Source organism: Electrophorus electricus, chromosome 3 (genome assembly GCF_041902795.1).
Source record: "Electrophorus electricus isolate QZ-2024a chromosome 3, ASM4190279v1, whole genome shotgun sequence".
Classification (NCBI taxonomy): domain Eukaryota; kingdom Metazoa; phylum Chordata; class Actinopteri; order Gymnotiformes; family Gymnotidae; genus Electrophorus; species Electrophorus electricus.
The window spans coordinates 18,644,284-18,672,231 of NC_137499.1; the positions used below are offsets into that span (position 1 = coordinate 18,644,284).

Genomic DNA, 27,948 nt, shown 5'->3' on the forward strand with positions numbered 1-27,948 from the left:
GAAGTAGACACATTCACAACACATAGGGTAGCGGAATTCATTTTGTAGAATAGAATACCACTAAATTAAATTTCATTAAATTTAAGTGGGTCATACAAATCTTACATTTGATTTTTAAAAATAATCCATTTGTGTGAGATTTTCCTGTGTATGTCAGATTTAATCAGAAATCGAGTATTTGAAGTATATCTCTTTCCTTTCGTATAGCCTGCTTTAGAGAAACGTTATTATTTTACTCGAGAATTTGAAGGAATGGTTTTAGAATGTCTTGTGTTATATAGACTCCTTCAAATAACAGCATGTAGGTCGCTCACATTTTGCTCTGATTTTCATTCTGCTGCGGATGTGAGGAGACGAAGGGCATTTAATGGATTGAAGCTTTACCGCCGCCTGCCTTTGTTTACGGGTTTGAGGTGGGATGCGTCCGTGGGCGAAATGGCGAAACTTTTGTTATCCATCTTTTTCCGAAACAACCTAGCTGTGAGGAAATAACCTCACTCGTGCGCTTATCAATTTATGCAAAAACGTCATAAATCGGGGGAATGGAAGAACGGTATTTTCCCCTTGCATATAGGCTGTAACAGACGGTTGATGTGCAGGGAAAGAAAAGAAAATGGAACGGAGACAACTTAGGTAGATCTGTTTACATGTATGATTGGAATGAGACAAATTGCGTTGTTGCTACTACAATGCATTATACTACAATGCACTACTACAATGCATTACACTGTGATAACGCAACTACTGGGGATAACGGCTTGTTTTCTGCTTAAGATACTACTCATTTCAAAGAACCTGAAATATGACCATTTACAGGCCTTACTCGCATTAGTATTACTCTCAAAGTGTACAACGTAAAGACGATGATAAAAAGCTTGTTGTTGTGAACTGTCCTTGGTGCTGAAAAATCGCCCTTTTTAGTGTATTGTGGTTAAATTATTTTCAAAATGCATAATGATCAGATAAAGTGCTGAGAATGTACATTATGTACATCACTTGAAAAATATATCACTATGAATCACTATGAATATCTCCAAAGTGAAAGTGTACTGTGGCATACACTTGGGTTTTCGTCAATGGGTTTACAGGTAAACTAGCATAAAAATATCTGGGCACTAAACACCAGAGTGGTTTTGTACTGTGGCGTGATAATCCACTTAACTCGCATAAAATACGTTTTTCTTAAAATATCATAATAACTGAAGATTCAAAAGCAGGCATCAACTGGCCAAGTAGAACGTACGCTTAATATTTATATTACGTTAAGACTAAGAATAAAATAGCCTACGTTAGTCCTTTAGTAATACAAATTCTACACTGTTTTTTGACATATTAGACCTACTTGACTTTATCACGTCATTAAGTGCAAAGTAAAATACACAGGTAATAGTAACCGTTCATAACTATTTTGTTATATCAGGTGGGTTACTCTGCATTGAACTGGTATTGGCTGTAGCAGGTCGATTTCAGTTTTTGCATTGGTCCACATTTCTATGTATCTCTATTGTGATTGGGTAGTTGCTTCTGGTTCGCGCTTCGTTTGCTTCCAATTTCCGTCTGCTTTTCTGCAGATGAAGTATACATGAACATTTTTAACTTTGCCCTCCCCGCAAACGCTCAAATAGGGCGTTTAAGGGTAAGGAAATAATTCACAAAGAAACACGATCTGATAAACTGCGTATGCAATTTTTAGCAGCCTATTCGTTGTTTTGGTGTTTATTGCTTAATTTGGAACCCATGCTCCATCGCCGAGGGATAGACGCTGCCGGAGACTACTTGGTTATCCTTGCCGGCTTTGAAGGTTTTCCATCACTAAGTTCCAAATTCGAAAGGGAACATTAACTAAATGGAGAAAGGACTGGACGATTGAAATGTCTGTTAAAAACGGGTTTTCGTATATGGACGCCAGAGAGTGAGAACGCGTGTTCGTTTTAAAGCGTCTTCAGTCTTGTCCTTTGGAAGAAGTAATTTCAAAGTTAGAGTTACTGTTAGATAATTATAATTAAGACTCTTTCATATGCAGTCTTCAATCTGTTGTAATATTTTTTTATATAACATACTGACAGTAGAATTTGCGATTAGCTTTTTCGGCAACAGTGTAAGCATGTATACCCAAACTTGTTCAGCGTTGTCTAATGAAGAGCGTACCGTAAGTCTTTGAATGTAATCATTTTAACGACGACCAACAGCGAGACGTCGAGATGGAGAGCTGTCAACGTAATCCTCCACGGCGACTATTACAATGAACTAAGAATCGCAAATGGCATAGTCGTCTATTTGATTTTTACAATGGATGACAAATCCAATAAACTATTTTTTATTCCTGTTCTGGCCGTTTTATTTGTGATGATCGGCTATCAGTATATCTGTCCAGCAGGCAGTACTTCTTGCCGATTCCGGACTGGACAGAGCTCGATAGGTTTGGGTTTTTTGCTGTCCAAATATTCACCTAGGTTTGATATCGACATAGAAGCTCAAGATACTGACGAGGATGGTTCAATAACATTCCAGTCGAAATTCAACTTTACTCTCGAGGATCTCGAACGCCACGTGGATTTTGACATCAAAGGGAACGACGTGATAGTGTTCCTTCACATTCAGAAGACCGGGGGAACTACATTTGGGAGACACCTGGTAAGAAACATTAAACTCGAGCGCCCATGCGACTGTAAAGCTGGACAGAAAAAATGTACCTGTCATCGGCCAGGTAAAGCGGAGTCATGGCTATTCTCTCGCTTCTCAACTGGCTGGAGTTGTGGTTTGCACGCAGACTGGACGGAACTGACCAATTGTGTACCGGCTATCATGAACAAAAAACAAAGAAAAGATGCGCCACTTAGCCAAAGGTAAGTGCAGATGCCACAGTTTACTCGGTTACATGTGAACGTTTGTCATCAAGGAACCCAGTATTAGCCCTGTGTTCCTACTGAACCAGTTGCCAAAATGACTAAAGGTATTCTTTCTGTAGAACATCTAGTACACCCCGATAGATGCTGATTGCTGGAGTATTTGAATGAGTGAACGAGGGAATATGAGGCAACTGAATAATACTCTTTTATTTTAAGTGATCTTTAACAGGAGCTACATGAAAACACATTTTGGAACACCTTGAAGAAAGTGATTGTGAAACTAAATTATGCGGCTCAAGTTTTCAGGATTGCTGTGATTACTTCAAGTATTATAGAATTATTTATTGAGTGATAACTGCAAGTCATATTTAGAATTTCCTGAAACTGCCACATGCATACACACACACACACTCACTGCACTGTACATCTGTAGTGTAGTCATATGAATAGTGACAGTGACTCTGCTCTCCCATCCCACTCCACCCCTTTCACCACCACCATCTTGCTCTTTCATATTCCCAAAGGGTTTCCACTGTTGGTGCAAGCACATATTTTCAATCTTCTACTAAAGTGACCTCATCCCACTGAAGATAAATTACCACTTTTAAAAGAGCTTATGAGACATACACCTCTTTGTCACACTTCTACTTATGACAGCAAGTACGTTGGTCGGCTGCATAAAATAATTTTTTCCAGTTGAACATCTTCAGACCATCATAATGAAGGATTTGTTGTTTACAGTGGCAAGGCATTGTAATGCTAATGGTCATTGCATTAATGACATATCTGTTTGTATTGCCTGTTGTTGCTGTGGCAGCAATGGACTTTAGGGAATTCAAAGGAAAAAGAATTTGTCAGACCTTTAGAACCTTACAGAATTGTATGGAATGCATGTTATGATTTAAATGTCTGCTTTTTCTAACATAAACTGGCTTCACCTACTAGAACTTCAGAAGCACTTTGCTTGCACAGATGATGAAGGTCCTCTGTCTGAAATTTCCTGTTTCTCTAGAATCCTTGGGTATTGCACTGCTATTGTTAGAGTGACACCATATATTAGTAGAGATGCTCACATACCATATGAGTGCAGGAGTCCAGTACATTTGGAAATAAGTGGGGAACTGTTGGCACTGTGTGAAGGAGGGCAGCCTTTTCAAAATATTTTTATTAGCATAGCTGTTGGATTCTGTATGCATATCATCAGATAATCCGATACATCAAATAATAATAAACAGAAGTTTATTTAGGATGATGCTACACATATGCATGAATAAGTCAAGATTCTCAGTGTATTCGAATTTAGTTATGCTCATTGACAGTGTAGTTTGTGTTAGAAATGAGCAGGTCTTTGTGTCAAAGAGGCAGGATATAGGTTACACTGGTTCTGACTAAGGTTTTGACGTACGATATCATTCTGTTGTTAAATGGGAATTGAAATACAAAACTTGATCATAATCAAAAATGTAATATTATCTAACCTTCTTTCATTTACTTATATCTCTGGATGGTTTGTGTATATATAAGTGCAAGTGGGTACAAGGATTAACCTTGAAATTCACAACTTGTCACAGTAAAGTTAACTGGATATTATTGACAGCTCTTTATTGACTCTTTTCAAAGCTGATGTAACATCTGTCCCTCCCAGTGTACCACCATACAGTCTCCATAATTCCCCATAATCCTCTTTCACTGTCCCCTGTCTATTGAATATGCCTGTGTATTGTTTCCTCTGATAGCCCTTGGTATTTAGACCCTTGTGTTTTGTCTTTTACAGTTTCGCTCAGGCTTGTCTAGCGATGCTAAGCTGTTTTAGTTTCTGTTTATTTCTGCATTCTTCTTTTGAACTTATGTCTAGTGTCATGGTTAGTCCCTCCCAACTTCCATGTTCCATGATTTCCCTGTCTTGTGTGTTTTGGTTTCATTCCTTACCCCTCGTTTGGTTTTCCATACCTGTCATCACTTTCAACTGTTCCTTGTTCTAGTCTTAAGTTCATGTATTTAAACCTTGTCTGGTGCCCTTTGTCTTGGCTGTTCATTGTTTGGATATTTGAATGTTTTGGATGTATGTTTGGATGTTTTTGAAAGCCCATATCTGTATACCTGTAAGAGTTTTGCTACAGTGCTCATTATATTTCACCCACCAACTACCTTGCACTGATGCCACACACATTGCATTAATTGTTCCTCAGTTGAACAGGAGGGGATTGGTGTAGGCAAAAGCAGTGTGGAGACAGGGTGAGGAGCATACTAGAGACTATGAATGCTTTACTGCCAAGTTCAGAGCTGTCATCCCTTTGAGAGTAAGACCAGTGTTGAACTTTTTATTGTGTTGAAACAAGGTTCTTGCTCAGCGGTGGACTATACATTGGACTTCTGCACTTTGGAAGCTAGTAGTGGCTTGAATGATGCCACTGTCATAATTGTTTATTGTCAAGTCTTATGCTGTGAGTTAGTTACTGAGCTCACTTGTCAAGATGACTCTAAGTTTCTAGAATAACTAATTTATACTCTATCCAGTTGGACAACCTTCTTCATGAAAGAAAGGGATCTGCATGCTATACATCTTATGCTTGTCTGCCTTCTCTGTGTGCTCAGCACTCAGATTACGCAGAGGCGATGCAAGATGTCCATCTGACAGCCACTGAGAGACAGAGAAAGCTATAACTTTGGCCTTCTACTGCCAAGATGCTGGCCATCTGCTCAGTGAGTGTCCTGTTCTACCCAAGTGGTGTAAAGCTGCTTTATCCAAAGGGCATGCCAAGGTTTCTTCCAACACCACTGTGATGAGTACTTTTCTCTCGTCTCTCGCCCTTTTCTCCTTGAGACCAACATTCTCCACAATGGATCATGTACTGTCATTCTAGCTCTGATGGACTCCAGAGCCACTGGAAATTTCATCACTGCTAAACTAGTGAGGAGGTTTCAGCCTACCTATAGTTCATATTCATGTTTCCCTGCATATACATATTTGGTTTCAGGACACATGACTCATCAGACTTCTCCCATCACACTCCAATGTAAAATTGACAAACTTGGTCAGCATAAAGATGAGGCAGGATGCAGAGGCGAGCTGTTATTTAAATAAAAGTCATTTATTGTCAGAAAATAAAAATAAATCTACAACACGAAGAACAATGCTACGTGTAGCAAGACAAACAATAAACTTGTAACACAGTGAGTGGCAGCAACACATAATACACTGGAGATTCACGTGAAACATAGGGTCAAACACAGACAAGGACTGACTAATACACAAAGACTTAAATATACACATTAATAACTTTAACAAGGGAGAAGCATGCAACTGACTAACAACAATGAGCATGTAGACACACAAACACACACACACACACATGACAAACACCAACACATGTACATGGGGAGAAGACAAGGAGGAGGGAGCTAAGCCATGACACGCTCATCTTGTCTGGACCCCTTAAATTGTTTGCTCCAAAAGATAAGCAATTGGCACTGGTCCAAAGAGTGTAAAGGTGCTTTCCAAGAGTCTAATCTCTTGGTGACATCTGACAGTGTGCTTATGCACTGTGACCTCTCTCAAGGCTACATAAAATGCATCACCATATAAAATTGGGGGAGTGTTATCCCATGAATGTGCTCATGGGGAAGAGCATCTCATCACCTTTGCTTCCAGATCTACAACTCAAACCAAATCTGTCGCCTTGGGTCTGGTATGATGGGGTCAAGAAATTCAATCAGTATTTGTACCAGAAACATTTTACTTTAATCCCACATCAGCACCAGTTGTTCATTTTTAAGCCAAGGAAGGTTGTTCCAGCAATGTCAGCAGCCATCCCTAAAGAGATGGACCCTATTCTTGTGTGCACAGACAACAATGATTTGGGAAGGGAACATAACAACATGGGAATTTTGACAGCCTTTCCTGGCTGCCTGTAGATTCTCCATCTCCAAAGGACTCAGATGTACCAGTTGACTTGTTCCATATGGCTCAAATGGATCCAAAGCCTGTTACACATAATGAAATCAAGCAGAAGACAACTTGTAATCCTACTCTGTCTAGAGTATATGACTTAACGGTGAAGTTTGGAAACCAAGGGCAATTCCACTCACCATGACTAGGTTTCTGTACTCCAGGGTTGTGTACTATTGGGAAACAAAAGCTGTGATACCTCCAAATTTTCACTCTAGGGCGCCTGATGTGCTGCATGAAGGGCACTTTGGAGAGGTGAAAATGAAGAGTCTGGCCTATAGTTCTATGTGGTGGCCCCATATTAGTCGTCAACTAGAAGTGATCAAGTCCTGCTCGGATGGTCAGCAAAAGTCCCCATCACTAGCCCCCTTTCACGAGTGGGAGTGGCCTTCAATGACATGGCGACATATCCATATTGATTGTGCAGGCCCCTTTCTGGATAACGTACTTCATTGTGGTGGGTGCACACTCAAAATGGCCTGAAGTCTGTACAAAAACAGCAACCACTAACACCACCATTACTCTTGCAGAGTTTATGCTCATGTAGAGGAATCCCAGAACTTACAGTCAGTTAGTTCAAATGTTTTGTCAGAAGAAATGGCATTAAACACAACTACAGTGCCATAACATCCTGCTTCAAATGGACAGGTTGAACAGTTTATCCTGACTGTCAAACACTCAATCAGAGCCATGAGAAACAATGAAACTTTAGGAACAGCCCACATGCCATTCCTGGTCCAACGCCAGCCATGCTCTTCCTTGGAGGTCCAGATCATGGCTGGACTTGAAGTCTGACATATAGGCACGTTCAGCAAAAAGTGACTCCAATCTGCATTATAGATGACACCTTCACACCTACCATGTGGGACAGAATGTATTGGCTAGAGATCAACACCCAAAAATGGCAGTCAGGCACAATTCTTCATGGGATAGACCCTTGACCTACACCATCATGTGGTCTGGCATAAACATGTCATGCAGCTGGTGGATGCAGCTAAACTAGGAAAAACCACAAACTCCAAACTCCAAAATGCACAAACAACCCATTCCAAGGGAATCTGAGTTTGATCATCTTGGACCGGACAGTGATGACAGCACTGAAGAACCTGCCAGTGTCAATGACAACACTGGAACCAGCAGTAATTCTGAGAGGGTGGGTCCTGCCATTCAGGGTTCCACTAGTAATCTGACTTCACTACCTGCCAAGTGTAACCCAGAAAGAGTTATAAAACATCCTGAAAGGTGTACGATGTATGATATGTATGAAGAAAAGAAAAAAAGAAAAAAGTGTGAAAGAGACTTATTCCTGCTACAAGACTGTGGTTATTGTTATCTAGGTTAGCAGACATCATTGCTGCAATGGAGTAATTGTTGTGTATTGAACCAAGGTTGCACAATTGTTTTTTGTTACTTTGTGTTGCGCATTTGTAGTGTGCATTGATTGCGTTGTCCCTTGGTCCCCTGTAAAAGAAAAATTAATTTGGTTCAATAGCATAGCACTATTTTAACCAAATCACAACAATCTATAAATGCCTACTTTCCAACTGATTGGAGGGAAGCCATCAATCAACCTAAGAGCTAATGCAGAAGTTAAAAGCAAGAGAGAGATTGCCAGTGCCTGAGATTCATAGATGGATTCACTCTGGTCCAAGTGCCATGGGAGTTTGCCACTTATATGGAACTTAACTGTTAGCCAGTTTCCAAGCATGTTGTTGAAATTTATGCATGTACACTACTGCGGAAAACACACTTTCATAGGTATACACAGACATATGCACATAGTTCTTTCTCTCTCCTGCTCTTTCCCTCTCTCATGGACACATATCCTAGATGAAATTTACTCATTTTCCACTACATCCAGGCCCTATTCTCCAGGGTTTCCATATGTTTCCTAGAATAGCTTACTCTAAGGTCTAGGCTCAGCAGTGAGGAACACTGTACAGGCTGCAATGAAACTGATATGTGTGCAGTATAAATTAACACACACAGAGAGAGAGAGAGAGAGAGAGAGAGAGAGAGAGAGAGCTGACTCTTCTCCTCAGCTCAAAAAGCTAGAAGACATACAAGGAAAGACTACATCTTTGTACATGGCCTGTTCTCTTTTTCCTTATCCCTGCCTGTCTTCCTCCACTCATGAGATTTAACACATCACATATAATGGACTCCTAATAGACACTAGACCATATACACTGTTTTTCCATTTTCTAACCCCTCTTACATATTCTTCTTAAGTTGCGGTGGCTGTGGGTCCATTTGTTTTCCTTCTGACCTGCTGTTATAAATCTTTTTTTTTCTCGTGCAACACAAAAGATTTCAGGAAAGAAAGTCAATTAAAATCTAACCACATGACAATTAAATCATGTAAACATGAAAAATGAAAAGCAAAAGAATCCATGTACTGTGAGGCATAAATCAGCTTTTTATGACTCTGAGCCAGTGAAGATATCTCTCCTTGATAGCAAGACTTCCATGTGTCACACATAACAGGTGAGAGTGTGTGGTTTCAGCTGTCCAAACTGTCAGTTAGTCCACTCAAAGCCATTTGCATTGAAAAGAGATTTTGCCTCCATTTAATTCTTTTGCAGTCTGCCAGATTAAAGTGGGCCAGAATAAAACTGAACACCAGTGTCTTTGTGCAGAATAGTATGTGTATTTTTATAGTATGTGCCAACCGCTGAAAAGTTACTTCCTCACTAGCAAGCCTCTTTTTCTCAGTCAGTGTGTGTGTCTCTGTGTGAGTATTTGAGTGTGTAATGGTATTTTTGTGTGCGTTGGGGTTGTCAATGTGTGTGTAAGGGACTGTCTGTTTTTAAGAGTATTGTGCATACCAGGACAGTGTTTGTATGGAGTATTCTGTGTGCATTTCAGGCATGTGTTTGTGCGCATGCGTGTGTGTGTGTGTCTGTGTTAAGGTGTTTGTGTGTAGGCCATTGTGTGTGTGGAGTGTGCTGTGATGCTGTTTTCTTCATCTTCATAGATCAATCTAGCCATCATATTTTATACTGCATGATCACATAAAAACCTTGGAAAACCAAACACATGTAGGAACTAGACATATTTACCACCTCTTGCCTTGCGTTTCTAACTTTGATATTGAAGAATTATTATTCAGAAGTATTCACATTCAGTTTTCATTCAGTGATTTTTATTTATTTTTTTTTTTGGCTGACTTTTCATCATGTTGTCCTTTAAACTCCAGTGGTTTGGATTTGAGATATTATTTAAGATATCAGTATTTTCATTTTGTGTGTGTGTGTGTGTGTGTGTGTGTGTGTGTGTGTGTGTGTGTGTGTGTTTGCATAAAAGCTCACCCTGTCAGCTAAGCTTGAACACCTGCAGTGACAAATGATGTGGAGCACAATACAACCGAAACAACATTAAAACAAACAAGGTGCAAGTGTAATTTGCACTGAATCAGTTTGTTAACCTTGGGACCCTTGAATTACCATGAACAGCTAATCTGTCACAGCATGACAGTGACACCAGCTACCATATCACACATGAACAGCTAATCTGTCACAGCATGATACTTTGTAAAATACTGTGTAAAACAAGTTTCTGTAATGTTTCATTTAATGCCCATTGGTGGTCTTCTGTGTCTATTACAAACAACCCATTTAGCTCTCTCTCTCTCAGAAGTCATTTCATTTTCAATTTGACTTGCCTCTGTTCCAGTAGCAGAGGCTTAGTAAACTCTCCCCACAGGAAAAATTAAGGTTGTTATGCCAAATACAGCTGACGCATGCAGATATTCTTGTACATCACAGCAACCGCAGCGTGTGTGCACACACACACACACACGCAGACAGACAGACAGAGACACAAACACATGCACATAAGCACACACACCACTTTGAGCTGTAGAGATGAGCCATTTTCTCTTGGTAGCTCAGCATATGGGAGCCCAGTGGGGTAAGTATTGTGTGCCCCTATCATCTAATGAAAATGGATCAAAGCAATACCCCCTCTCAAATAGACACATTTTCTGGTAAAATGAGCTAAATTAGTATCACTAGACTTATCTCCACTCAGTTCCCTTCCTCTTGGGATGTGTGGAGGTAGATCCACACATAGGTAGAGAGGATTAGAGGATTAGAGATCAAATGAAGTTGATGGAGAAGTTTACCACCCATGAGCTACAACATTGTACCAGGCACCCAACCCTCCTGGACGTTCTGGGAATCTCCAGCATTTTAATAGTGGCTTCCTGACACCTGCAAATTGTAGACGAGGGCTGTTCAAAATAGCCTACTAAATACTATTTGCATACTGATTGGGACCTGTAACAAAGGCTTAGCTAACTGTAGTGACCCAGCTAACAACCACATAATTAGGGTGGCTGCCTTCAGCCTTTTTTGCACATGGTGACAGAATGGGATGGTGGTGAAGCCATTGGGAGCATGTTCCCTGTGAGCTGTGAGGGGATGGTGTAGCCCAGTGCGAGGACCACTGATGGGGGGCATAGGCATAGCTCTGTTGGAACTGATGGACAGGGTAGTTGTGTGTGCACAGGGGAGTTGTGTGTGCACTGGCTCTTTAGTACAGTGGTCAGAGCTCATGTTTACCTCCTGTCAGCCCTGGGTTTGAGTCCTAGGTAGGGTGGCTGCCTTCAGGCTTTGTTGCACATGGTGACAGAAGTATATGCAACTTCAGGTCCCTACATTTTAAATTTCCCACAATTTTAAAGAACTTAATTGACTGTCCCAATTTACCAAAAGCATGTTGTCCCACAGTGTCAAACATATTTGATGAGGGACAACTAAAAATGTTTGGGAAAAAAAAGTAAAACTCATTTTCAATACTTTAACACATATTTTGTCACTTGAATAGATCTCAGACATAACAATTAGGAATATTGTCCTATTTAAAACAGATTTATATCCTTAACATTGATCCTATCAGAATCCTGTCACTGACCATGTCATGCAGTTCCTTCTGATTGACACATGCCCTGCTCCTTTCTGTGACATCAGTTGCATGAAGTCATGTGATGTTAATTACATGACAGCCATGCTAAACCTATAGTAGAAGTCTTGTTGATTGGATTTTATGAGAGCAGGAAATAAACACACTGGAGATTAAGTGTCCCATATTACTCAATGTCGCAGATTACCCGAATTCACCCTACTACTTCTGCTACATATTCCATTACGCGACAAGAGATATCTTCGTGGTGTATTGCATCCCCTCAGGCAATGGTCGCGGAGCCTTCATACGTTTACGTGACCTCGTAGTATGGTTTGCATTTGTCGCATACTGGATAGTGTACTGCATGCTACTATGAGGACCAATATACAGTATATAGTGGGTGCAGTATACAGTATTCAAATATGTAGTAAGCTATTTCGAACAGAGGCAATATCCCGGAAATATTTTTTGTTTGTTTGTTTGTTTTTGTTTTTGACAGCGACCGAAAGAAAGACGCGCGCGCACACACACCGTGGATATCTATTAAAGGATCATTGCTACGTAGGCCGCGTCTTTAGTAGCAGCTAGCACCAAAGGATACAGTTCATGAAAGACTCGTACCTACTGAGCCGTTATACGTAATTCCCGCGTCTAATAAGCTGAGGCTCTAAGGTTTGTAGCATGACGAGAACGAGTGACAGTGGGAGCAGTTACTGGCAGAACTGACGAGTTGAAACCTTTCTGGTGGTTTCTCCCTACACGAGTTAAAATTGAACTATCTCTGCTGTGTAACACATTACACCGCTTAACATTACACCGCTAGCTAGCTAAGTATGTGTAAATGAACTAGCTAACTCGGTACTGATGGGCTTGGCTAATTAGACAACTATGCTATAATAACAATTCATAACATTCATGATTTTACATTTAATGACATTTCATTCGTTCATAGCATAACTTGGGTAATGATGGAAACATACATTTAAAAACAAGCATTGCTCTGCATCACTTGTCTGGCTCTGCTCCATTGTTGTGATAGCAGTTGGTCTTAATGCTACCTCCCTGAATTCAGTTTTTGCAGGGTAGGTTTGCTGTATACTTGCAGTGTGTTCGATTCTCAATTCTTGCAAATAAAGCCTGTTACAATCAGAGAACAATTAAGTCCAATTTTTAATTAGCCAATTTAGTCAATACTCATTTAAACCAGCTTTGGACATCAAAGCTAGTCTTGCCAACAGTGGCTTAATGTATTGTACTGTTTCTGTGTCTAGTCAATTACTAGAGAGTTTGCGCACTGTTACGACCCTGTCTAGGATGGGAGGCTGTACCATAGGGTTTGGGTGTTACAGCAGTATAAATAAGTAATGGAATGAAATGAATAACCAGACAATATAGTTGACAGCAAAGGTCTAGTGTATTTAAAAGTTTTGGTGTTTAAAGACAAGAAACTGGTGCAGTTGTGTCAGGAGTGACCAAGGCCAACACAACAAACAAAACCACACAAGAAACAAAAAATGGTCATTGACTAAGCTAACAAAAAGAAATATACAATAACTATTCTGACTACACTGTTAAAAACGAAGATAAACCTACACCCAAACAAAATCGCAGAAACTCCCTACCAGCACTGTGTAATTCTATACAGGACAATACATATATACAAGATATGAGACACATATTATCCAGCAAACAAAGCAAACCATACACCAAGGGGCAAATCCAAAGTCACACACAAAGCCAAAAAAAACAAGCTGAAAAAGCAGCAACAAGTGAAAACACCATCAACAACTATCTCTTCTCCAACAAGTCCTTAGCTGAGCCCTTTGTCTAGTCCTCTTCCTTTTATATGGTGCTCGGCTCACTGGAAAACCTGGTGTGGGTCAGGATGGGAGATACTGTCGAGGCAGAGGCAAAACCTGGAACACAGGGAAGACAGACACACAGGTGCACATAACCCCCCCCACCCTTAAGCATGGACTCCTCCCCAGCAGTTCCACATTAACAAATACATCAACACTATAAAACATCAAATAAATATAAGCCCAGAATAGGGTATCTGCTATCACATTCTCACCTTTTTTGTGTAGGATATTCAAGTTGAACCCCTGTACGATCAGGGACCAGCGCATAAGATGCTGGTTTGTGTTTGCCACACAGCTAAGAAACACTAAGGGATTATGGTCAGTATATACCGTCATTGGCTGAGAACTGCAGCCGATATAGACTTTAAAATGTTGCAGTGCTCATAAGAAAGCAAGTGCCTCTTTTTCTGTGGTGCTGTACACTAATTGATGTTTTACAAATTTCTTTGAAAAATAAAAAACGGTGTTCTAAGCCTTGGGTATCCTGTATGAGGACAGCATCAGCACCTACACCACTAGTATCAACCTCCAATATAAAGGGACACGAGAAGTCAGGCACAGCCAGAACAGGTGTATGGCATAACAATGCTTTAATAGCATCAAAAGCATCCTGGCACATGGGGGACTACTCAAAGGGTAGCATGGCTTGTTTTGTGTTGGGTGGAGGTGTCACAGAATGCTCACCTCCCGCGAGGCACATGGTTTGGCCAGCCACGTGCAGTAGGAGGACCTTTGTTTGTGGCCACGCCTGCACACACCTGCACCTTGTTTGTTTGTATGTAAACCCAGGTCAGGGAATGCAGCGTCGTTGGTCATTGTTACTGTAACGTGTCAATGTGGTGTGTAAATGTTCAATGGCGATGTTAAACGTTATGTTCATTCTTGTTACATGTATATGTGTTTATAATTCATATTTAATGTTGATCGTTTCTCGTTTGTATTTATCATGTGTGATTCTTGTGAGTGCCTTTAGTGTTCTATGTTAAATGATAATAAATGTACATCCCAGACGTTGGAGTCTGTGCGTCCTGCCCCTCAGCCTGCGGCACTCGGGCCACCGCACGTTACAGGAGGGATGTCACGTGATTGCCCGACAGTCATCAGAGAGGCGGCGTTCACCAACAGACAGAAGGAACACCAGATAAGTGACAGACGGTTTGCACCACTGGAGCTTAGATGGTGAAACCTTAAAACTGCATGAAGCTAGATGTTTCGGTAGCACCGCTCCTCCGCTGTTGATAACAAGAGGATGCCGTCTGCGTAACTGATAATAACACAGTCCTCTGCAGGGGCCCAGGACACCAATGCGTCTCTTATAACAGCAGACAACACAGCCGGGGAGACCAGGAAGCCCTGGGGGGAGCCATCACCATGTGTTGCTACCCTGAAATGTAAATGCGAAAAGTGGTTGGCTGTCCGTGTGGTCTGGTACAGAGGAAAAAGGCAGAGCAAATATCTACAGTAGTAAAGTAGTGATGGTGTGAAGGTATAGCGGTTAAAATGGCAGACACATCAGGCACCAGCGGTGTTGTAGGAACTACTGTATTATTAATGTGCCTGTGATTTTGTGTAAATCTCCACCCTTTACCGCCTGGTTTACGCACCAGATTTTCAGATGTATTTAAGGGTGACACAGTGGGAATAATAATGCCTTGGGTGAGTAGGGAGTCAATGATAGGTGACAGACCTGCTTCTTTTTCAGGGGATGGCAGATACTGTTTACAGTAAACGGGGGTACCATGCTTGAGTCGAACCTTGCAGGGAGGACAATCTATAAACCCCACATCATTCTTATGGGTGGCCCACAGAGATGTAGGGATATCTTCCAGCTCAGGAAGTATAGAGAGATTCATTTTAAATATCAAATCGTGACCCAACAGGTTAAATGGAGAACCAGGAAAAACTACAAATGTTAGTGTGCTGGGCCCACTAATAAACATGAACTCCATCACTATTCGATTTTGTGAGGGTGTCCATGCTAAACAACAGTGACTTAATGCCATAATCAGCTCCTCCTCAGTAAGCCTGTGCTTTAAACAACAATTCATATATTGAAAATCCCAGCTAGAGTCCCCATATCCCTCATATATAAACATAGCACTGAGCAATATAAACTGTTCAAACGAGCCCGTATCTAGATAGTGTCTAAACACAGCACATTCAGCCCAACCAGCCAGACAATCAATGTACGGCTCACAATGTGAGCCCAGACCACACCGGAACATCCAATTCTTCGGGGTTTCCCCCTTTTTGGGTTTTACGTAACTAACACCAGAACCCATGGGTCACCCAGCAAAAATCACAAGTATACAACTATACAAAGAATGCTCAAATAGTTACAAAGGAGGGAGGCTTCACCAATAAACAGTAAATTGCATTTCAATAAGTCTCAGGCAGGATAACAAATCATTACACAAATTCAGCTCTTGCCAACAGACGAGACTTCTTCCGCCCTGTCAGCAGGCAAAATAACAAGTGGTGGTACACATTAAAGTCAACAATCAATGATGTCTTGCCCGTGTCTTTGGCAGGGGGCCTACACAATCTATGAGAATTTTTTCAAAGGGTTCACCCACCACAGGGATTGGAAGCAAAGGTGCAGAGGGAATAACCTGGTTTGGTTTCCCAACCAGTTGGCACGTATGGCAAGACTGACAATAGTTCACTACGTCTTTTTGGATTGACAGCCAAAAGAAATGTCTCAAAATCCGCTGTGTGATCTTTTGCACACCCAGGTGACCTGACAATGGGTGATCATGTGCTAAAAACAAGATATCGGCACGGTATTTAGCTGGTACCACTATTTGCATCACTGCGTTCCACTCTTCACTAGGTTCAATCGAAGACCACTTCTGCATTAGCACTTCATTTTCAAGGTAATACTCACTGGTATATCCTATAGCTTTTTCTCCTTGGTTATTTGCAAGGGTGAAGCAATGTAAAAGGGTGCTGTCAGCTCTCTGAGCCACAACTAGCTCCTTTTGTGACATGAGATCTGGCATCTATCTGAGATCTCAGGATCGGGAACAATGGGCACAACTTTTTTTTAGGTGCTGCAAACACAGGTGCATCATCACCTAATAGCACATCACACGTGAATGTTCCTTTCAGGGGAACCACATCACCGAGTTTCCGTGTCTGAGCACGGGTCAAAACACAAGCAGGAAATGTGCCTAATGCCTCTTGTGCAGACTCACTGACTTCCACAGGATTCTCTATTACCTTGGGCACAGGGAACACCATACCACCAGCTATATCATTACCTAAAATGAATGATACACCATGGCTGGGTAGTTCAGATTTTACCACCACTTTAGCTGGCCCTGAATACACACTTGAGGGTAGGTACAGATTATGTACAGGGAGCCTCATAATACTTAGTCCTATGCCCTCCACCAACACATTACCACTATATGTGTCATCTGACAGTGGCAACACACTTCCCAATATCAGTAATACAGCAGCATCAGTATCTCTTAATTCCCTGATTGGCAGTTGTCCCTCATCATCATCAGTGAGAGAGACAGAACCTTGGAAAATAAAGGGCTCAAAAGCAGGTTCTACACATTCAATTGTATCTCAGGATAGAACACTCACCGCATTTATTTTCTTAGCTGCTCTTGCTGCTTTGCGCTGTAGGGCCGGACAAGATGTAATGATGTCCCCTTTTTAATGACAATAAAAATATTCCCTTGTTTCCACTGTGGGAGAGGAAACAGGTGCTCATGGTGGTTTCAGGGTTTTGCGGGGACTAGGACTAGACAGATTTGTAGTCACATAGGTACGCAGCGCAAACTCAGTTTTGTGAGTTAGAACAAATTCATCCACCAAAATAGCAGCAGAAGTCACCACACTCGCTTTCTGCTCATTCAGGTAAACAACCACCGTTTCTGTGAGACAATTTTAAAACTCTTCAAGTAAAATCAGTTCTTTTAGCTGGTCGAATGTTTTCACACTACTTGCACTACACCACTTCTCAAATATACAAGTTTTCTCCTTTGCAGACTCTGTATGTTTCTGGTTGGGGGATTTTCTCAAATGCCGAAAATTCTGCTTAGGAACCAACTCATAAGCACGCAGTATTGTGGCTTTCACAACATCATAGTTAAACCTCTGCTCTAAAGTTAATGATGGGCAAACCTCTTACGCTTTTCCCACTAACTTGCATGAGTGGCCAAACTTATCTGCTGGTACCAAACTTATTTGCTGGCTGATGTCAAATCCATGTGCCACTGGTGTAGCGGATAGAGGAGTAACGGGCGATCTGGGCAGGTGTACTTTTGGTACCGGGGTACTGGCGTTATCCGAGCCATCTGGCATAGGGGAGAAGAATTTCTGGGGCCAAGGAATAGGACACGTGCTCTGCCTCCAGATCGCTGCCTCCTTATCTGCCTTTTCAACCTCAAGCTGTAAGGCCCGCACCCTTAGAATCTCCGTCTCACGCTCCTGCCTCTTGATTTGCAGCTCCACTTCCTTTAGTTTCAGAGCCAGCATCGGTTCACCATCAGGAAACTGCATGACCACGGAGTCGTCTCTGGTGTCCACCATTGACACGCCCTGTATCAGGTTCCCCACAACACCAACAAGACCACCACGTTCTGGCAAAATTCCCTCTTGTACCAAACAGGCCTCTAAGACTTCCTTGATTTCCCGTTTCATGGCCGAATGGGTCAGCACAACATTAAAGAAATCTGCTAGTAGTATGAGGTCTGCCTTTCTACACAGGTCAAACTGTTCCAGGGAAGGACAAAGAGTAAAACCAGACAAATCAAAACTCACCATCCTAACACAAATGCTGCCAGCACACTCTAGCAAAACCCAAACTGCACACAACAAACACAGCCACCATACCCACAAGAGAAAACCACCAACCAGCACAGAAAAAACACCAAAATAGACAAAAGGGGCAAAGAATAAAAAAAGAATAAAGGACAAGCCCCCAATTATGTTATGATCCTGTCTAGGCTGGGAGGCTGGAACATAGAGTTATGGTGACAGACACACGGGAGGACATAACAGCACATTCACATAAAAACACTTCTAAGTGAATTATTGGCACACGTGATTGTCAACAGTGGCAGCATTATGTGGCCAGAAGATAGCTACCACCAGTGGCATCAGGTCCTGAAACCAAAGACATCCAACCAATTCAGGTTTTTGTTCCATTTCATCTTGTCTTATACCTGAAGTTGAATCAAAGCCTGCTTAGCTGTGTTGGGATCAACACAGAATAAAACCCTGGTCTGGCTGCAGGTCTCCAAATACTAGATTGAGAACCTCTGGGTTATGTACACAGACAGGGTAGGTGTTTCTAATTAAGTTTATAGTGAGTGTACTTCAGAGTTACATCTGATCTTAAAAAAAGATGATGCACAAAGTGATGTTTTGCTTCCACATTCTGACTCACTCCTGCTTTTAACGTTTTACAAGGGAAGATGCCACCATTTGAATAGATCTTGTTCTTTAGCAGGTGATGTCCTATCCTGAGAATGTGATTTCAGTATTCAGGTAGTCCTGGTTTCAGTGGTCAACTTGTGGCTCATGGTTTGTGGGGGAGCTATTGTTGGTGGCTGAATTCAAGTGAAGTCAAATGTATTTATATAGTGCAGTGAGCAAGCCAAGGGCACCAAGAAAACACTCCCTAAAGCATGAGGAAGAAACCTTGAGAGGAACCCAGACTCAAAGGGGGGGGGTATCCTCCTCTGTCTGACAACGGACACCACAATAGTAACAATAAGGAACAGAATTTTATGTGCTTGTGATAAATGGACTGTTCCCCAACATTAAGTGAGACAGTGAGTTGTTGTCAGGTTTGATTTACACTCATGTGATAACAGCTCTCTAGTATCTCCAGTGTTTTCCTGGAAATTTAACAGATCACCCACATGCTGGATAATTAACTCACTTTAATGTGTGTTACTGTAAAATGAATTGCTTTCCAGAGCCCATAATACAGGATTTGTAGGCATAATCCTTTTACTAATGAAGTAAACTGTAAACTGATACCACTAATTTGTGGCATCTAATCATGAACAGGGTGCAGAGGCTCAAATGTCTGTGTCCCAAACCTGGGAGAGGAGAGCATATAAAGTGTTCATGATGGTGATGAATGTATTTGGACATCTCCATATTTGACCTGATGTGCAATAGCATAAATAAATTGGCAGTATATCACTTTTCATTGCTTCTAATATAACAAACATCTGATCATGTTTTTTGTTGTTGGTTGATTTTTTATGTGCAGATAAATAAAAATAAGACATACTACCTTTTTGAAGCCTGCCGTGTCATACATTTCTTGCAAGAAGTTCCTGTACATTTGTCATGGAACGCTCCTCCTCCCACGAGTCATGTGGTACGGCCCACTGCGTGCAGGGGGATTCACATGTGTTATGTAACCACACCCTCCTGTATTGCACACACCTGTGCAGGGTTTGCTGTTGTATGTTTATATGTCTATTTAAACCCCTGTCAGTGTGTACACCGGTGTTGGTCTTGTTGCTACGTGTGTTCAATGAGATTTTTGTAGCTGTAACATTAGTTTGTATAGTTCCGTGTTAAAATGTATGTGTTTTCTGTTTAATGTTAATTGTATAGTCATATTCATTGTAAATGTATGTGAGTGCCACCTTTGTCTTACATGTTTAATGTTAATAAATGTTCTGCACATGTCGAGGAAGTCTGTACATCCTGCCCCGCTCCCTGTGGTACTCGGGCCAGAAACGTTACAACATTGGTATGCCTCCATCCTCACTTAATACCTAAATAGATACTGATGTAATTATTTGAGAAGACAAAAAATCCTAGTAAACACTTATCTGCTCCAGATATTGTGTAATGTAAATTGTTTTAAACTAACAGTTTGTATTGAATCTGGGTCAGTTGAGAGAACCATACATTTGTAGAAATAGTTATCAGCAATGTCATTAGAGACCATGGATTGATTACGATGCACATGTATTTACTGACAGATTGCAGAGGAAATGTAGGTCCTCACTTCAGTATAATTGATAAGTCACTCTAGCTCTGTGATGAAGTATCATTATGTTCACCACTAGTGGGCTTTGAGCTTGGGCCTCTCTAAATCTTTCTGACATGATCACAGTGAATTAGAGGCATAGAGGAGACTGGATTCTCCATTGCTTTGATTTCTATACAGCTACATGTTCTTTCCTCTTTTTTACTTTTGCCTGTTGTAGTATGACTCTGGGGCACTCCAGACTTCTGTGGCTAGCCACTGATGAGTCAGTGCATCAAGGCAGAGTGAGTGTAGAGGTGGCCTTTAGAGGGGTTTGTGCTTTGCTGTCTGTATGGTTATGGCAAGCTGTTCACTCTGTAGCCTCCATGGCTGATGCTATGACTTTGCTGCATGCCTGATTGACTGTAAAACCTGCCACCTGCTCAGGGTTCTAAAGCAATGCAGTTGAAAGAAACATGAAATTTTCAGATGCACTGCAGCACACAAGGACAGTCAGTCTGTTCAGAATGCAACAGTGGTCAGAATGTGAATTTAATTATGATCCTCTGTATTTCTTGCCTGTTTTTCCCTTGTATTTGGGGTGTGGGGGGTGTGTTCTTACCAATGTCTGCCACTGCCAGATTGTGGTTTAAAAAAGAAGTGCAGTTTTCACACTCCACCTTAACTGTGCTTTAAGGTGCTTAGATGCACCCCTGTAAATGAGAGACACAGAGAATGTACAGAAGATAAGGGATACATAGAGCAGTAGTAATCAGAGTTATCCTACAGCAGCTATTTCTGTGTAAAATAGAATTGATTCTCCAAAGTTTCTTGAAACACACAACACAAATCATATTTTGAGACTTTATTGCATTTTTGTTGCTAATATCAACAGATTTGACTGTTTGTAACAAAAACTTTGTTTTTGCCTCATGTACACTGAAAAATGAGAGAAAGGCAAAGCTGAACATATTAAATCATCATGAGTTCAATTGTTTGAACTTGGAGAGACATGTATAGGTTAATAGAACAGAAAACAATTATTGTTATAACAAACAATATTATATGCAGTATTATCCATATGCATTGATGGATGTGCACTTAAAAAAAGCTCAAAAGTACTTTAATTCAACATAAATGTGAGACAGATTTTGCCATGTAAGTAAATCTCTCTGTTTCAGCCTCACTGTTGGCTCTTATAGCTCTGACTTCTGCCTCAGCTCTATCTCCTCCATCTGTGGTTCCTCCACCAGTCGCTACCCCAGTGTCTCAGCTCTGTGCTGCTGATGCAGCTTAACCTTGTGGACCACACAGAGACATCTGCTATGGGTTGTTGTTTCTGAACTTGGGCCCCTACCACCCCCCTCATTTGTGCTGTTTTCCAGAGATGGATAGTAATGTGCTATATTTACTCAGATAGATTTACTTTAGTTACTTTTTGAACAAATTGTACATTTAAGAGTTGTTTTAAAAGAGGGCACTTTATACTCTTAGTCAAGTACATTTACGAAGCCAAAAAAATGCACTTTTACTCCGTTATATTTGTCAACGTTCCTTCCATTGCATTTTAAAATAATTTTTGCATTTTGTATGTTTTGCCACAACCTGACAACTAAGGGAGGGTTAATGATCACTGAGTGCTACCACTTTACTTTAGTAAGTTAGACAATTGGACAGTAGACCGACATGATGAACAGTGAACAGGCACATTTTCCAGCGTGGGACTCAAATGATTACATTTATGAAATGTAGCTTGCAATACATCCTTTTATTTAAGGCTCACATAATGCTTTCTCATTATTAATATGAAAGTAAAGTGTGGTCTGATATTGTGACAGTGGCGGCACAGAGGGAGAAAGAGGTGAGGATGCAATAAAGAGTTCTTTATTGTCCATAGTTTCAAGACCACAAAGCAGTGAGCAAAAGCAAAACCAAACATAATGAAGTCAGCATTGATATTGTTCAAGCCTGTAGTTCAACAGTCCGCTAATGTGCAGTGCTGACTTCAGGTACCTGTGGGCTTAAATAACAAAAGACGGAAATAAGGATGTTATGCTATATGCACAATATTTAGTCAATATGAGAAACTGAGTGTAGCTTAAACATGCTTTAGTTGTCTATTCAAGGTATCCTTAGCTAGGACAAATAGGTTAGATGTGAAAAATTACCTTTGACCAAGCCTGCCAGAACCAAGTTTCAATGCTAAAACATGGTATAAGAGCTGGACCATTTTTCAGGCCTTTTTCAGACTTCCTTGACAAAAATCTATAACTGAGGTATCGCTTTCTGCTTTTTGATTGAATTAAGATAACACTTTGAATTGCTTAAGCAATAAATCAGTTATTAACTTCACTAAGACTTCACTGAACTAGACTAGTCATGTTATACAACATTACTGTTCATATGCCCAGTTGTAACTGCAGTACTTACTGGATGCTCTAATAATTTCTCCTACCCATACTTTTCATTTCATTTTTGACACAAAAGGTTTTGTACATAATGACACAATCCACTGTCCTAATTTTCTAAAATGCATTCCAAAGTTCATATGAAGCTGAAATGAAAGGTCAGCAATCAAATCCAGGAGCTAGGCAAATCCAGAGGAAGCTGTCTTTTCTCAAGTCTGATCCTCTCATCTCCCTTGTCATACCTCCACGAACTCTAATTCCCATGATCCTAGCATTTGATCATTCTCCTCTGATTGTTAACTGCACCTACTTTCCATTATCCCTACTCTCTCAGTGTATTATATCCAGATGTTCTAAATTTTGTGAACTCTTGCTGAGTTATCTCATGTGTACTGAGCTGTTTATATACTTATGTTTTGTTCTGATGCCTGTTATTGATCATCCTCTTTGGTTTTTTTGTTTTTTTATATTTCCATGTTTAGCCTTGTCCCTGGTGGACGTTGTCTACTCCTCTTTATTTTCTGGTTTTCTTACCCTGTTCTGTTTTGCTATTGTTGAGTATTAGATTTCAGATTTGGCTTGTCTGCCTGTTTTTTTATTGAACTCTTGCTAATCCTGCATTCAACTCCACTTCAGCCTGCAACCCTGACAGAAGACTTTACTATCATAAGGAGTTGGCAGGTTCGAGCTTTTTGACTGATCGACCACAGCACTGACTGCTTGACTAACAATGATTTGAATTGCTAGGGGACACAATAAAAGAACTAACTAAACAGACCCATCAGATGGCTACACTCATCCTTTCTATTGCAGTCACTGTCTCTTGCTTCTTGCACTTGATAGGGATTCACTTCCTAGATCCCTGCTCATTCAGTCATTCCTAGACCCCTTATATGTTTGGTCGGGTCCGATTAATATGATGGCAGTTCCACAGAATGTCAAGGATTTTTGTTTTGTTTTGTTTTGTTACATTCCTCCCTGTATTTTGCTTACCTACTTCCTTGCCCTGCTATTTACCACATAATGCTGGTTATTTCTGGGAAAGAGCTAGAATGGACTCATTGTTTGGGACCAAGGCAGTAACACAAAATCAGTATCTGATTGAACCTGAGGAGATGCAGTTGTTCAGTGTGCGTCTCTCCATGGATGAGATGAAGGACAATTTGGCATGTCTCTGTCTCTGTTGTGGGGAGTCTGGTCAATGTCATCTCTTCCATGAATGCTTGTTCCACCCACATATCTGTAATGCCATGAACAATAGAAAGTATGCGGAGAGTCCTTTTTAAGATACAGCAGTATATCTCCTGTAAGACAGGCTTCATCCCTAGTTGCATGACATAGACCACCTGTGCAGAGAACTGCCTGTTGTCAGTGCTGATTGAGTCAGGAAAAACCCATCAATATCGTATGCAGTCCAGTGTTCTCTACTTGTAGTAAACACATCCGATCACCCTGTAATTCTTGCTAGCCCTTGGTTACATAAACACAACCCCCTCATTTCTTTGGAGTGTCTTGACATCTTGTTATTACCTGAAAACTGTCCTTCTTTCTAGTGCAACTACTTCCATAGAGAGCGCAGACCCTCAGGACAACAACATACCTAAGCAATATACAGACTTGATAGATATATTTGCTAAAGAGCTAGCTATGGCTCTGCTCCCCCGCCATCCATAAGACTTCACCATAGACTTGATAAAAGGCACTGTTCTGCCTAGATCCCTTCCATATCCCCCATTTCATAGAAAGTAAGGCCATACATGAGGCTCTGCCATTTCTCAACTGCAACTTGCTTCTTTGTAGAGAACAATGGTCATATCAGTCTATGCAAAGATTACAGAGGATTTAACAAGATTGCCTTTAATCCCATCAGCCTTGGAACATCTTAGCAGCACTTGGTACTTCACCAAATTGGACCCAAGGAGTACATATAACCTGAGTACTTTGGTGTTCTAATCCTTTATAAACAACATCCTCAGAAATGTCAGGCCACAACATTATCATCTACATAGATGATATTTTGAGGAATGGTAAAGCTGATGCCTTTTTCCACATGCACAAAACTGTCCACACCCCTCATTCCTCACCCACAGCTTCAATACTGCCCATGACTTGTGTAGTGTATTGCCATGTAGTGGGAGTTTGATGAGAAGTTGATGAAAGATATTCAAGATGTTGACATTTCCCCAGATGCCCTGTGAATAAGCTATACATCTGCCCAGCTTTCACCATAGACTCATTCTTCCCTTACAGCAGATCCCCTGGGGGAGGTTAATACCTTCAGACCTATAGTCCCCCTCCAATACCCTTGATGGGAGTTACTGATGGGAGACTATAGCTAAAGACATTCATACATTTGTGTCCTATTGTTTTCATTGTGCCCAGTCCAAAACTCCCAAGACCCTATCCACACACAAGCTCATCCACTTGCCAATCCCAGAATGCTCTTCATTGCACAGAGCCATAGATTTTAACTGATAAATTAGCCCCTGGCAACAACACAGTCCACACCATAGTGGATAGGTTTCCAAGGAATTTTGTCCCGCTTCCCTCACTGCCTTCTGCCTTTGAGATTGATGAGCTGTTTTTTCAAGAGGTCTTCTATGTGGCATCCTAGATGATATCTTGTGAGACAGGGGTCCCCAGTTTATCTCACAGGTCTGGCACATTTTTCTGAAGAAGTTGGGCATAAATGTATTCCCTTTAGTCCAACAGCCAGACAGAGGACCAATCAGGAACTAAGGAATTTCCTTTATGTGTACTGCTGGGACCAACAAGCAAAATGGTCCTGTTTCCACACCTGGGCAGAGATGACCCATAATTCCGTCATATACCCAGGAACTGGCATGACACCAGCAGCCAATTTGCGCACCACATACTCTCGATCAGAAACCGCAGCCACCTTGGGGACTGCACTAGGGAAAGGGGAGGAGGTTAAGACCAGGACAGAGCACCAACCATCACTGGATATATATGCAAACACACACACACACACGCACACATACATACACACACACATATATATATATATATATATATATATATATATATATATATATATATATATATATATATATATATATATATATATAAATCAAAATAATAAATAGAATCTACATACTATTTCGTATAATACTGGCATATAACACAAAAGCAAATTCACACAAGCTGCAATAAAGAACAAATTTATAAAATGGTACTTCAGTCCACTAACAGTGAAGAAGTACAAGGACAGTATATTACATTATTATTCATTTTATAACAACTACTCATTGGGTATGCCTTTGCTATGACCATAGTATGTTAAAATTGAATACATTAAATATGTGATATATGATCACAGCCAAAATGATATTGGTGCCACCCAGAGCAGCAGTTTAATCATTTGTGTATAACATTTCTTTTGCTCTTAAATTGAAATAGAATAGAATAGAAGAAATGGGGTCATTGTATATACATTTCTGGAATGATAATTCTGAGTTAAGGGTTAACCAGAGGATGCACTATTGTTCCTTAGTCAAATCTCAAGTGATGTGATGTGAGGGGCTAGTCAAATACCCTTGAAACCACCACAACAAGAACATATTCAACCTCTGGGTAACACTGAAAATTAATGCATGAATGTGTGAGGGGCTGTGGCACAACAATGACATACTGATAATGGTGCAAGTAGAAAATTCAGAATTAACATGACAGATATTATATATATTGCTATGTTGTAATGGAAACAAATATACCCATGGAAAACAAGCATTGTTTACAATACAGGGTGTTGTTTTCTGTCATACTGAACAAGATTGTCAAACACCTGTCTTTGCTATAACATTACCAGACGTTGGCAAACCTAAACACCTTTGCGCCTCACAGTTTATTTACATTGTGTATATATTGGTTTGATAATATATGTTACTTTATGGTAATTGTTTTTAACTTATGGTAATTTTGTTTGTGTCAGGCACAAGCATAAAATATGTTAACAATTTAAGCAAATAATGCTGGATTGCAGACTACAAAAAAGAGTATGGAGCTTTCTGCATGGCTTGTTCTCTCAGTTAAATGGCTATCAATTCTATGACAAAAGGTTATTGGTATCACAAAACAAGAACAGTTTTGACTCAGAATATTGGTCTTTATTTCTGATGCAATAATGTAGTAGATACTGCTCAGTACATTCTCCGTCTTTATGCATAGCTCTGGGTATGTACACAGTAACACCAAAACTGATCCACATTTGTGTGCAATTGGTCAATAAGCCAGTCTCTCCAAAGCTTTAAATATGACTGCAGTTTGTAAAAAAAAAAAAAGGTCACAAATCTCAGCATCCTTTTGAGACCCCCTTTATCCAGTTCTCATATGTACTGCTATAGAAATCTGAGGGCTTGTTTCTCAGCTGGAGTCATTGGACTTCCTTCAGGCAGCTTCAGGACATTTGTCCAAGTTGGCTTCATACATGACCTGTATTTTTCCTGTTGTGGTTATGATGGTCCTCAGGGGTTATCCTGCAACTGCTGACGCTGTTGAGAGCATTATTTGTTTGTGTTGTCTCGTGATAGAACCATCTTCACTCTTCCTGTAAAGCAGAGGCTATGAGATTTCTCTCACATTGAATTTAATACAACAAAAAAGATTCAAACAATAAATCAGTGGACACAGCATGTTCTCCCGACATCAATGCTGTATAAGGAAATATCCTTGGTCCAGAAGTTGCTTGATATTTCAATATTCTTCCCACAGTCTTCCAGTCTCCCTCCTACCATTTTGGTGACAGGGATAGCCCTCTCGTTTCTGCCCCTAAAAAAAACAGTGCCCAAAAAAATAGTGTTGACATCTTTGTCCACGCCATCTGCCTTGGTGTTTTTTTCAATTAATAAAGCTATAATTTAAGATTCAACTCATCTTTGAACTGACAAATAATTTTCTTTGACAGATTTATTCTGTGAAGTGTGATACCTGCTGTAGCTCAAAACCTGCATCAAAGCTTGAATGTCAGTGTGTTCATCATGGCCCTCTGAGACAA

At 40.6% G+C, this 27,948-nt stretch overlaps 1 protein-coding gene across 2 annotated transcripts in view; it reads left to right on the forward strand.

Moving 5' to 3' along the window:
- The first annotated feature begins 2,289 nt into the window (after positions 1-2,289).
- The window catches only part of hs6st3a (heparan sulfate 6-O-sulfotransferase 3a), a 44,392-nt gene continuing 18,733 nt past the window's right edge, over positions 2,290-27,948 (forward strand). For both annotated transcript variants that reach the window (XM_081710440.1, XM_035529941.2), the window contains exon 1: positions 2,290-2,846. In XM_081710440.1, coding sequence (XP_081566566.1) covers positions 2,290-2,846 — 557 coding nt within the window. The remainder of the gene's footprint in view (positions 2,847-27,948) is intronic.